Raw genomic sequence first — 13,434 nt, 5'->3', positions numbered from 1 at the left:
TCAATTTGTTTGTTGTCTTGCTATCTTTATTTAAAAGGCAGGAATGTGATGCACAGGAGCCAGCCCATTTTTGGTTAAGAACCTGGGTTATGCTAGCTTATTGGCGGGTAAATGTCAGCCTCCAATAAGCAAGCGCTATCCATGGTGCTGAAACTAAAATGGGCTGGCTGCTAAGATTTAAATTCCCGCTTTTAAAATAAAGATATCAAGAGAACAAAAAAAATTGATAATAGGAGTAAATTAGAACGTTGCTTAAAATGTCATGCTCTGAGTCATGAAAGAAAAAAATTGGGTTGAAAAAATGGCCTGGTCACTAAGAGGTTAAAAGGGATAGAAAGGTTAAAATTACCAAAAATAATTCTAGTAAACGTTGTTACTGTTTTTCAGTGGCATATGAACATATCCTGTGGTGTCCTGTGCACTAGCATTCTTGGAGAGGCAGGATTGGCTTGTATGACGTAATACACACTGCCACCAGCACAAGCTCACTACTTAGCAGAGAACAGGAATACAAAATCAAGGGCCGTTTTACTTGCTACTCATCAAATGCTCTGTACCTTATAACATGTAACAAATTAAAAAAGGAGGGACACTACATTGGAGAAACAGAACAGCAGCTCAGGAAGAGAATGAATCTGCACAGGTTCACAATCGCCAACAAAATAACCGAGACACTATTAGGTAAACATTTTATCAGAACAAATCACAACTTTCAGGATTCGAAAATAACGGTACTGAAATGAAACCGTATCACCTGTACATCACTTGTTATTTTCCTGCAAAAGGATCTTTTTACTTTGTCAAATCTGCATGACAAAGTTCAGGAAATCATTAAGGGTTAATAGTGGATAGCTATAGCCCACTGTTTAAAGGAACACTAAACCCAAAAATTTTCTTTCATGATTCAAGTAGAGAATAAAATTTTAAACAACATTCCAATTTACTTCTATTATCTAGTTTGCTTCATTATTTAGCTATGCTTTGTTGAAGTAATAGCAATGCACATGGGTGAGCCAATCATACGAGGCATCTATGTACAGCAACCAATCAGCAACTGCTGAGCATATCTAGATATGCTTTTCAGCACAATATATCAAGAGAATAAAGCAAATGAGATAATAGAAGTAAATTAGAAAGTTGTTTAAATTTGCATGCTCTTTCTAAATCATAAAAGAAAAAATGTGGGTTTCATGTCCTTTTAAGCAGCTACCCCCACAATTGTATTAAAAAGTCTACAAAATAACAAATATATGAAGGCTACAGAAACAGGTTTCTTTTGTTTGAGATAAAAAATGCTGCTCTACATTACAAACCTACCTCCCACCCACCCTCTCCTGAATACCACACACTTTTATGTAATCTCTTTACCAAGTTACCTGCAACCTTCACAGCTGACGCAACTACATCAACAAAATAACCCACTTACAATTTTCCTTATATACATTCTTATGATTTCCAAATTCTTGCTATTCATTTGTAAATGAAACTAATTAAAGGGACAGTAAAGTCATAATTAAACTTTCATGATTCAGATAGAACATGTCATTTAAAACAAAGTTCCCGTTTACTACTATTATTACATTTGCATTGTTCTCTCTGTGTCCTTTGTTTAATAGTAATCTAGGTATGTTGATGGGAGCTTAGGAGCATACATGTGTCTTTTGCATGCTATGGCAGTAGTTTCTGCAATCATTGCTATAAACAGTATTGTAAACATTGCTGCCAGATTGCTTAATGGGACAGTCTAGTCCAGAATTTTTATTGTTTAAAAATAGATAATCCCTTTATTACTCATTCCCCAGTTTTGCATAAATAACTATTTAATTTTTACCTCTGTGATTACCTTGTATCTAAGCCTCTGCAGACTGCCCCCTTATTTCAGTTCCTTTAAATGGCTTGCATTTTAGCCGATCAGTGCCCTCTCATAAGTAACTCCACGGGCGTGAGCACAACGTTATATATATATATATATATATATATATATATATATATATATATATATATATATATATATATATATATCACACAAACTAACTCCCTCTAGCTGTGAAAAACTGTCAAATGCACAGAGATAAGAGGCAGCCTTCAAGGTCTTAGAAATTAGCATACGATCCTACCTGGGTTTAGCTTTCAATTAAGAATACCAAAAGAACAAAGCAAATTTGCTAAAAGTACATTGGCAAGTTGTTTAAAATTGCACGCCATAACTGAATCCTCAAAGTTTAATTCTGACTAGATTGTCCCTTTAAGACGCGTGAACGCTCCTGAGCTCAGATTGGATTACTCTTTAACAAAGTATACCAAAAGAACTAAGCAAAATTTATAATATAAGTAAATTGAAAAGTTGTTTAAAAAAGCATGCTCTGTTCAGTTCATTTTAATTTTGACTTTGTCCCTTTAAATATTAAAGCAAATAGCCTCTAAATTTCTCTACATAATGCTTTGCCTTTAAATGTTATCCTATACATATGTTCTGTTCTAAAAACACATAATGCAGACATGAAGGAGACTCAAGTTTAGCCCAAAGTCCTCGTCCAGTCCTCCAAGTAATCACCTTTTTAAGGGTGATGTCCTTCAACCCACAGGGACAGACAACTTCTCATAGTGCAGACTTCCCTATTTAAATAGGGGTTTGTATGAATAGTGTGAGGTAGCTCCTCTGTCGCCACACAAAGTCTCAACGTCAAAAACATTACAAGGATCCTCTTCATTTACACACATGAGAATGAGCAATACATGCTTTTGCAGAGAAAACATTATCAAGTCACAGGAGTAGTCACACAATTATTAAAAACAGACTTTATCTATGACTAAGCATCTTTTGTGCATTTTTTTTTTAATTATCAAAAGAAAGTGTATTTTTAATAATCCCACACTCTTCTGGTACCATTCCTGTGACTTGACGCTGAGTATTAGAGTGTGATCCACAGCTTTGAGTAAACATCCCAAGCATACTGGGTAATGTAGTTCTTTCTAACACAATACCTCACTTCTGATTCCAGTTGCAGTCTGGGAGCACCAAACTACACTGTGAAGCTCAAACACTATGTCCCTCTCTGCAATTAAGCGGGTAGATATTTAAAGGGACATTAAATCCAAATTGCTTTCTTTCATAGTTCAGATAGCACGTACACTTTTAAACAACTTTGTAATTTACCGTTATCTAATCTAATTTGCTTAGTTTTCTTTGTATCCTTTGTTGAAAAAACATAACTAGGTAGACTCAGAATCTATAAGCTATCTGCTGATTGGTGGCTGCACGTATATGCCTCGTCATACCAATGTGTTAGCTAGCTCCCAGTAGTGCACTGCTGCTCCTTTAATAAAGAATACGAAAAGAATTAAACCGAATTGGAAAGTTGTTTAAAAAATGTATACTTTTTATGAATCATGAAGGAAAAAATTTGGAGTTTAAAAAGGGACACTGCAGTAAAGTCATAATTAGATATTCATGATTTAGACAGAGCATACAACTTTCAAATTTACAAAGCATTATCTCTGTAAGCTCAGGAGCAGCAAATAACCTAAGTTCTGATTGTGTTAATGTAGACACAGCTTCCATGGTTTCTTGAATCACAGATGTACAGGGAAAAGTATATAAATGGCTCACTTCCACACAAAGTAGTCAAACCAGGAGGAGACAAAGAACCAGAAGAGTACATTTTGATACAATAGACACTAGCGGGGGAGACTCCACTGACACAGAGAGAAATCTCTCCAGTACATCATTTACCTCACCTGGCTCACATAGACATCAAAACCAATTTGCCCCTCATGACTCTAGATTGCACTCAACACCGAGTCATTTTTTAGGGGTCACTATACGCTCACGGGGAGGTATAACAGACCTCATTTTAGGAGGACGGGGCATCAGACACAGACCCCCCAGACGACCATGACAGAGGACATAGTCATCAATCTAAGCACACATACCCTCAGAGAGTGAACGTAAAGTTCTGAATAGAGGGTTATCATTTGTGCCTAGTGTCCCCACATCCGAATTTGACTCAGTTAGACATTTATAAATTGAATAGGTCTTTGAAAATTAGGGAATTCTTTCAAAATAAAGAATCCACAGCAGTGAAATTTCAGGTGGAACTTAAATGCAAGCTTCCAAGCTTATTTGAACCCACCAACAGTAGCCCCAGCACAAAAACATTCCTTAGATTGGTTACTCAGGATCTTGACTTAGAAAGAACAGAAACCCTGTGGAAACGCAACTTATCTAGGGAAAAACAGTGCCATTCGAACTCTCCAGGATGACTCTTCCATTGTCATCAGGCCTGCCGATAAGGGCGGAGCCATTGTCCTTTTGGATTATAGTGATTACAGAGCAGACATCCTGGAACAGTTGGCTGACAGTCATACATACACGCAATTGCCTACTGACCCTACAGGTGTGTATAAACTACAGTTAGACAGCCTTATCACGTTAGGGTTTGAACAGGGATTTCTGTCCGAACACATACGTGATTTTTGCATAACTAAATATCCCAAGACACCCATCTTATACTCGATCCCCAAGAGGTTGGACCGTCCACCGGGCCGCCCAATTGTGTCGGCAAGGCAATCGCTTACCCAGCCAATTGCACAATTTGTGGACGTGTTTCTTCAACCAGTGGTAAGGGAGATACGTTCTGATATCATGGATACTAACGATTTCATCAGAAAGGTGCGGACTGTTGACATCCAGCAAGATGATTTACTTGTGAGTCTGGATGTCAACAGCGTGTATACCATTATACCTCATCATGGAGGGTTAAGGGCCGTACAGGAACACCTCACTGGCAACCCTCTTTATGAGGGTCCTCCGGTGGAGTACATGCTTTCCCTCATTGAGTACTGTTTATTCAAGAACTACTTTCATATCGAAATAAATTTTTATTTACAGATAGCTGGTACGGCTATGGGTTCCTCCATGGCCCCCTCATACGCCAACATCTACATGTCACAGTTTGAAAACATGTATCTGTGGAATAACTATAATGCATCCATCATCTGTTACTACAGATACATCGATGACATTTTTTTGATGTGGCGGGGGGGCCTGGAGGAACTCCAGAGGTGGTTTGAGTACTATAACAAGTACTGTCAGATTTAAAATGACAGTGGATGACCAGACCATCAATTTTCTAGGCCTTTCAGTTTTCAAGGATTCAGGTTGTCTTGGCACTACACTATACCATAAACCCACCGACCGCAATTCCATACTTAGGACGGATAGCTGCCATCCCCCAGCACTATTGAAGGGTATTGTAAAATCGCAATTCATCAGAACCATGCGCAATAACTCTGATATTGCGACTGGGGTCTCCCAGCTGGCAGGAGTGGGTGAGAAATTCCGTTCCAGGGGTTACAAAACATCTGTGATTCAAGAAACCATAGAAGCTGTGTCTACATTAACACAATCAGAATTAATTCGACCCAAACCTAAAAGGGACACATCAGACAAGTTAATCATGTCCACTACTTTTACACCTGCAACCAAAAAAAACTGGTAAAATTCTTCGCCAACATTGGCCCATTATGTCCTCAGACCCAAAATTGCCATACACAAGTAACCTACGACCCATGGTGGGCTTTAAGAGGGGTACAAACCTCAAAGATCTACTTATGAAGACAGACCCCAAACTGAGTTATACATATGGCATTAGGAGTAACATCAAAGGCTCCTATCGTTGCTTAGTCTGCACGACCTGCAATGGCCTCATTGGCACTAAAACCTTTCATCACCCACATACAAACCGGACATTTACCATCAGACATTCCATTACGTGCACTACCACACGTAGTGTATCTCTTATTTTGCCCATGCTCCAGGTTTTATGTAGGCAAGACTTCGGGCTAAATACGTGAGCGCATGGCCAATCATCGGCATGCCATAAGGACTGCCTTAAAACCAGGTGACAGAACAACCAGTGGCGAGACACTGTGCCAACAAGGGACATTCAATCTCCTCCATTCGCTACATCTTAATCGATCATGTACCTGCATTGGAGAGGGGCGTGATCGTAACAAACAACTACTTAGATGCGAGGCTCAATGGATGTTCAGACTGGGCACCATACAACCAGGTGGCTTGAACACGATGCCAGATTTCAAAAGCCTTCTATGATCCTGACCAAACCTGCTACATACTTGGGGTACTTTGAGAGAGCATGGTGGCTCTGTGTTTGTATCATGCAGTATCGCTCCCTTAATCGGGTGTGATCTGCATGTTACTCACAGGACTGCGGATAGGGATCCTATAGTATCCATATCTCTTAGTGGAAGCCTGGCTTGTCTCAATGGGTTACTCTGACTCTTTATGCACTTAATAATTTTTTAGTGGGTTAGGTCATACATGATGACTCCATTTCAAAGAATTTTGGAACACTAATGGAATATATCCTTGTATTTACTCCTGTATCTCACTATTGTGTACCCTTTTATTTGCCATACTATGGCTAGTGCCTTGTATATAGATTCATACAGTGTTTTCTAAATGTGCAAGTCTGATATGCATTTTGGATATCGTATATATGATATGGCATTGTTCTCACGTAGGAATATAATGGCCATTACTAAAGCCATCCCTCGCTTATAATAACATGCTGAAGTTATTATTTGTCTATTTGCACTTACTATTATGCAATATGATTGCTATCATAAGCATTACGATTTAGTCCTGTTCTTGTTTTTAATAGGTTATGAAGAGTCATAACCACTAATATGTATATGTTATGTATATGTTAATATGTAGTCCCTGTTTCATAGATTCAACCCTTATTTGTTTGTATATATGTAAATTATCCGGGTGATTAATCCCAGGTTTCAGCATAAAAGCCTAAAGTTACATTTGTTTCTATTAATACACGAGTTGATTTAAGTTTTACTTTTATTTTCACAGATTGTGTACTGCAGTTCATGACAGCGGTTACCATGGAGGCTGTTGCCATGGTGAATGCATTGTTTACACATCGTATCACATCATTCGTTATCTCTTTAAATTGGCTCCACACGTTGATTGTTACAGGTTGACACTTATATGTAACTTGTTATTTATGTTCGTCATGTTTAAATTGTATTTGATACACTCATGACTAAGCAAGTTTAATTTTTGTTACCACTGGCGAAAACCGGAAGTTATGTAATTGAACGTCTGGTTTCGGCTATCACTGTGGAACGCAGTATGCGTTCCAAACACGGAACATTTGGTGCACTTTTGGAGATCACTAGGTTTGTGTATTTCTTTGCTACACTATAAAAGAGCTTGTTTTTTACACATTTGTATGCTGATGAAGGGGTTTTGAACACCGAAAACGTTACATTACATCCTTTGTGTGTGAAAAAGACCTGTGAGTGCATCTTTTGTTTGCTTATCCATCTGTATCTTTGCACCCAGGCTGTTGCCGAACTGGAATATATATATATATATATATATATATATATATATATATATATATATATATATATATATATATATATATATATATATATATATATATATATATATATATATATATATATATATATATATATATATATATATATATATACCCCAACTGTCATTGGCTCACCCATGTGTTCAGTTAGAAACCAGTATTGCATTGCTGCTTCTTAAACAAATGATTCCAAGAGAATGAAGTAAATTTGAGAATAGCAATAATTTGGAAAGTTGTTTAAAATTCCAGAGTTCTGAACCAATAAAAAACCTTAGATGCCTTCTTTATCAAATAAAGATAGCAAGAGATTGAAGAAAATTTGATAATAGGAATTAAAAAGTTGCTTAAAATTACATTCTCTATCTGAATCACAAAACAAAAAAAAATTGGGTTCAGTGTCCCTTTAAGTTAGAAGTTAATTAAGGATACATTCTAAGAATTAATGGGACATAAACCCTTTCATGAGTCAGATAGAGCATGCAATTTTAAACAACTTTTCAATTTACTGCTATTTTTTTTGTTTTCTTGTTATCCTTTGCTGAAAAACAGGAAAGTAAGTTCAGGAGTGTGCATGTGTCTGCAGTACTCTATGGCAGCAATTTTGCAACAATGTTATACATTAGCAAGAACACTAGATGGCAGCACTAATTCCTATCATGTAGTGCTCCAGACATGTGCACACTACCTATCTAGATATCTTCAACAAAAAATAATAAAAGCAAATTTGATAATAGAAGTAAATTAGAACAGAGCAGTGCACCTCCTATTCAAATGCACACTTATTACAAAAATAAAAAAGCAGAAAATATTGCACTTACTAGAGATACAGAGAATAAAATGATGCAGCCCATGTCCTATCCCAAAGTGACCAGAGTGTCTAAAGGTGTGTAGAGGTAGCGGGCTCGCAGTATCAGGTCCCCTCTTCTCGGCCGGCTGAGTTCTCTTAGACAGAATTGTGCCAAACGGGGCAGAGATGTCGTTCGGAACTCCGGGAGGATTGCCCGTTACCTCTACACACCTTTAGACACTATGGGATACGACTTGGGCTGCATAATTGTATTCTCTATATCTCTAGTAAGAGCAATATTTTCTGCTTTTTTATTGTTGTAATAAAAGTGCATTTGAATCAGAGGTGCACTGCTCTGGTTTTGTTTTAGAGAGTACCCTGTGGTTGGAAGAGGAAACGCTTCCTTATCTGAATCTGCAGCGCCGACTTAACTTTCACATGATTTCTAGAACTTGTTTCACATGATGAACCACTATCGCCTCCATCAACGGTGACTTTGTCTTACACTGGCTGATTTTAGTCTGGACTTCACATTGCATTTGATATAGAGAGATAGAGATGGATTTGTTCTTCTTGTCATATCCACTTTATCTTTTACACTGTGGTCATCGAATAATATTAATTCTCTCTCATTATTACTATCCAATTGTGTAACTGTTGCATTGCTTTCTTTTGCGCTGACACTTTCTGGTTTTATTTAAGTAAATTGGAAACTTTTTAAGAATTGTATTCTCTTTCTGAATCATGAAAGAAAAAATTGGGTATCATATCACTTTAATGACGTGCCAACCAACTTGGAGAGGTAGAGCTTTAACCTGTCAGTTATATCTGGCTGCCTTGTGCCATTACAAATAATATTAGATCAACTGATCTATGCACATTTAAAGGGACAGTCTACTCTAGAATTGTTATTGTTTAAAAAGAGATAATCCCTTTATTACCCATTCCCCAGTTTTGCATAACCAACACAGTTATATTAATATACTTTTTACCTCTGTAATTACCTTGTATCTAAGCCTCTGCAGACTGCCCCTTATTTCAGTTCTTTTGTCAGACTTGCATTTTAGCCAATCAGTGCTGACTCATAAATAACTCCACAGAAATGAGCACAATGTAATCTATATGACACACATGAACTATCAGTGTCTTACAGTGAAAAACTGTCAACATGCACTGAGATAAGAGGTGGTTCAACGGTTTAGAAACTAGCATATGAGCCTACCTAGGTTTAACTTTCAACAAAGTATACTAATAGAACAAATCAAATTGTTTAAAATCGCATGCCCTATCTGAATCATGAAAGTTTAGTTTTGACTAGACTGTCCCTTTTACCTAGTATCACTCAAACAGACAATAACTAATCAACTTTTAAAATGTACTTTTTATACCTTCATTGATCAAACACAAAAGTAAAGAGTTTGTACATACCAGCAATCGGTAATATGGCAGCCACTGGATTGTCATCTACAAGAGTGTAGCTTGCCCTATCAATGCAATCATCAAGTTTAATAACTCTGTCTTTGGAGCACTGGGCCATTCCGTGGTCACTGGTAATTATCACATTGACTGAATCCCAGAGATTTAAATTTTTCAGTTTTGTGATCAAGTAGCCAATATTTGTATCCACATAATTAAGAACTTTAGACATGTGCTCAACATCATCTGGTCCATATTGGTGTCCACTGGCGTCTGGTTCCTCCCAATAAAGTGTTGCAAAGTTGATTGGATCTTTAGATCTTGTTAACCATGTTGTGATATTATCTACCCTTTCAGCAAAGCTTACATTGCGGTTGTACTTCAAGTATTCTGAAGTTGTGATGTTCTTTATCTGCACTTCACTTCCAGGCCACATAGCGGATCCACTTTTGTGACCCTGTTGTTGATTGGTCACCCAAATAGGCGTGGCCTCGTTCCACCAGACAGGATTTGAACCATTAACTAAGTTAAACATTTGTTTTAAATCTGGATCATACATAGAATTGGCCACAATTCCATGGTTTTCAGCATAAAGACCAGTTACTAAAGTGTAATGGTTGGGAAACGTTTTGGTGATAAAAATGTTTTTAACATGCTCTACCAATATACCTTCCTTAATCAAACCATTCAAATTGGGCAATTGGTATTTTGTTAAATAATCTGCCCTGAATCCATCAAACGATACCAGAATTAGCTTGGAAGAAGCATGGTTTGTAGACTTGTCACCATGGCAGAATAACAATCCATTCAAAAAGTACAATAAAACAAATATCTTTGGCATCTTGTAATCTCATAACATGAAGTTTACCTAAAAACAAAAATTTTAGGAACACACATAAATGATGTTTTGAAACCAATATAATAAAGCAAATCAAATGTGGCTTACATCAATATTTACAAACAACTATGAAGTTTAACAGATTAGAATAAAATATAGTAAACCATCCCCCTGTACAATAACCGTTTTTGGATATTTAAAACAAGGGTTGTTAAACGTAGTTGAAATTTAGGCTCTATACATTGTACAGAGAAACCAGATACCTTTTTATGACCCAAGTTAGGTTATTTTATGTAGCTATAATGTAAAAAAGAAAAAAAGCACATGTGCAATAGGTAAAATTGTAGGAGCCATGGCTCTGCAGATAATTAAAGGGACATGAAAGTCAAAATTAAAAACGTTCATGATTCAGGTAGAGTATGTGATTTTAAAAGACTTTCCAGTTTGCTTTTATCATCAAATATAGGTTGTTCTCTTGGTATTGTAGAGTCAGCTCCAAAGCAGAAATGCACTACTGAGAGCTAGCTGAGAAGATCTAGTGAACCAACGCTAAGAGGCTGACACGTGGGTGCTAGAGACCTTGCTAAGTCTTGCAGATGGATGATAAGCAGAAGCCGAGGAAGCACTAAGTGTGGAACTACTATACCTGCTAAAACCCGGGGCCATACTAGGAGACTTCAGACTAGCGCGGTCGACAGTGGTGTCAGAATGGTGCGCTAAGATTAGTGCACAGGATCATCAGTCTTCATCTTTTAACTAAACTGCCTGTGTTGTATGCACTAAGGGTAGAGCAATTTGTGACCTAGATGTCTGACGTTTTGACACCAAGACCGATGGGGGAGGTGTTTAAAAAGGTCCTTGCTTAGCATCTGTCTGTGCTTGGTTATTCTTCATGGAAGTCCTGGTGTTCCCGTCTTTGATCCTGTCCCTGGTGTGTCTCCAGGCTTATGCTCTTTGTCTCTCCCTTGCCTGTACCTTGAATTATGAACCGATCACCTGGCTGTTAACTTAAAGGGACAGTCTACTCAAATTTTAATTGTTTAAAAAAAGATAGAGCCTTTACTACCCATTCCCCAGCTTTGCACAACCAACATTGTTATACTAAATTTCTGCCTGTTTCTAAGCCCCCGCAGGCTGCCTTTATCTCAGAGCATTTTTATAGCTTTTCACAGCAAGACACTGCACGTTAATGTACTCCATATAGATAACATTGTGCTCACTCCTGTGGAGTCAGCACTAATTAGCTAACTCTGTAAATAGTACTGAGATAAGGAGGTAGTCTGCAGAAGCTTAGATACAAGGTAATCAGAAAGATAAAAAGATTAATATAACCGTGTCATTGTGCAAATCTGGGTAATGGGTAATAAAGGGATTATCTATCTTTTTAAACAATAAACATTTTGGAGTAGACTTTCCCTTTAAGAAACTGTACTTTGGATTACTCTTTTGCTTATCCCCTTTGATGTGATGTCTGGTACCTGCCTGTCTACCGTTTCTGACCCATGGCCTTAAAACTGATTACTCTTCTGTTCATCTCCTGACTACTGAAGATTGTGGTCATTTACTGTTAGCTGATTCAAGCCTGTTCCTGTCCTGGGTCAGCAACGCATCTCTTGAAGTATCATGCCCCTTTAATAAGGTTCCAGCCAACTTGGAGCCAGCTTCCTTCTTATGAAAGTGAAAAACGCTAAGATCTGGATATGCACAAATCTTAGAGTGTTGCACTTTCACAAGAAGAGTTCTGGCTCCGAAAATAGCCAAAGGCTACGAGCAGCCACCATCTTCCACATTCAGCATCTAACAAAGCTGCCGAATGCACATAGTAATTACCTATTTCCTTATAGAGGGCATGTGTGTGTAGCCACTAATCGCCAGCTAGCTCCCAGTAGTGCATCCTGAGCCTACCTAGTTATGCTTTTCAACAAAAGGATACAAACAGGTACAAAGTAAATTTGATCATTGAAAAGTATATTTAAATTACATGTTCTAACTGAGCCATGAAAGTTTAAATTTGAATTTAAAGCAAATGAGATTCATAAGCAAACTACAGTTATCATTAAGGGCTGGTCTCTTCAATGCTTAGTGCTTATTAATACAGCAGCAAGAAAAAAAACAAAAAACATAAAAATCAAGTATGTCTGTTACATAGAAGTGTTGCAGATATGAAACTGTGCTATAAGGCAGACAGTGAATGTGCAACAGTAGATGAGAGTTTAGTTATCCGATTATGCTGTTTGTAGCAGTCATGTAACAGTTATTTAAACGGCGTTAGGGCGTTGTATTCTGTCTGAATTTTGCTGAGCTTTAGCGCCGAAGGACAGAATACAACATCCTAACCGCTTGGCTTTCCTGAAGCCACTGGCGCTTCCCTGATGGGATTGTGGTCTGGAGGGTGTGCCTAGCATCATAGGGACGCCCCCCTAACCCGATCCCATCATTGAAATCTCGTGATCACATGCACAATCGCGAGATTTCAATTTGTTTACATCGGAACAGTTATTCCGATGTAGACACGTTAACCCCGGCACAAAAGGGTTAAGATTCATAAAAAAACTAATCCAACAGTTGACAGGTTTCAGTTTGTTTGTTTTTTTAAATACTGTGCAAAGAATTTAAGAGTTGCAGTTAAAGGACCACTAAATGCAGTAGAATTGCATAATTAACAAGTGCATAATAAAAAGACAATGCAATTGCACTTACTCTAAATTTCACATAATCAGTAGATTTTTTCCTGGCAATTTTATTTTTCTCCAATTTTCTGGCCCCCTGTAGCATGTGACAGTCATCAGCCAATCACAGACTAGTATACATATACCCTTTGAGCCTGTGCACATGTTTAGTAGGAACAAAGTAAATTGGAAAGTGTCTGCCATTGCTGAATCATAGAAGTTTATTTTGACTTGAGTGTCCATTTAACTAACTACAATGCCTTGGTAATTTACATTCCTTTGCTTTGTTAGGTACAATGT

General features: G+C 37.6%; 1 protein-coding gene across 1 annotated transcript in view; it reads right to left on the bottom strand.

Moving 5' to 3' along the window:
- The window catches only part of ENPP4 (ectonucleotide pyrophosphatase/phosphodiesterase 4), a 58,433-nt gene that overhangs the window by 40,608 nt on the left and 4,391 nt on the right, over positions 1 to 13,434 (bottom strand). The window contains exon 2 of the mRNA XM_053709600.1: positions 9,640 to 10,495. Within this exon, the coding sequence (XP_053565575.1) occupies positions 9,640 to 10,468 (829 nt within the window). The 5' untranslated portion in view covers positions 10,469 to 10,495. The remainder of the gene's footprint in view (positions 1 to 9,639; positions 10,496 to 13,434) is intronic.

This window comes from Bombina bombina, chromosome 4 (assembly GCF_027579735.1).
Source record: "Bombina bombina isolate aBomBom1 chromosome 4, aBomBom1.pri, whole genome shotgun sequence".
Classification (NCBI taxonomy): Eukaryota; Metazoa; Chordata; class Amphibia; order Anura; family Bombinatoridae; genus Bombina; species Bombina bombina.
The sequence above is the reverse complement of the archived record's forward strand: the minus strand, read 5'-3'. Positions and strand labels throughout refer to the sequence as shown.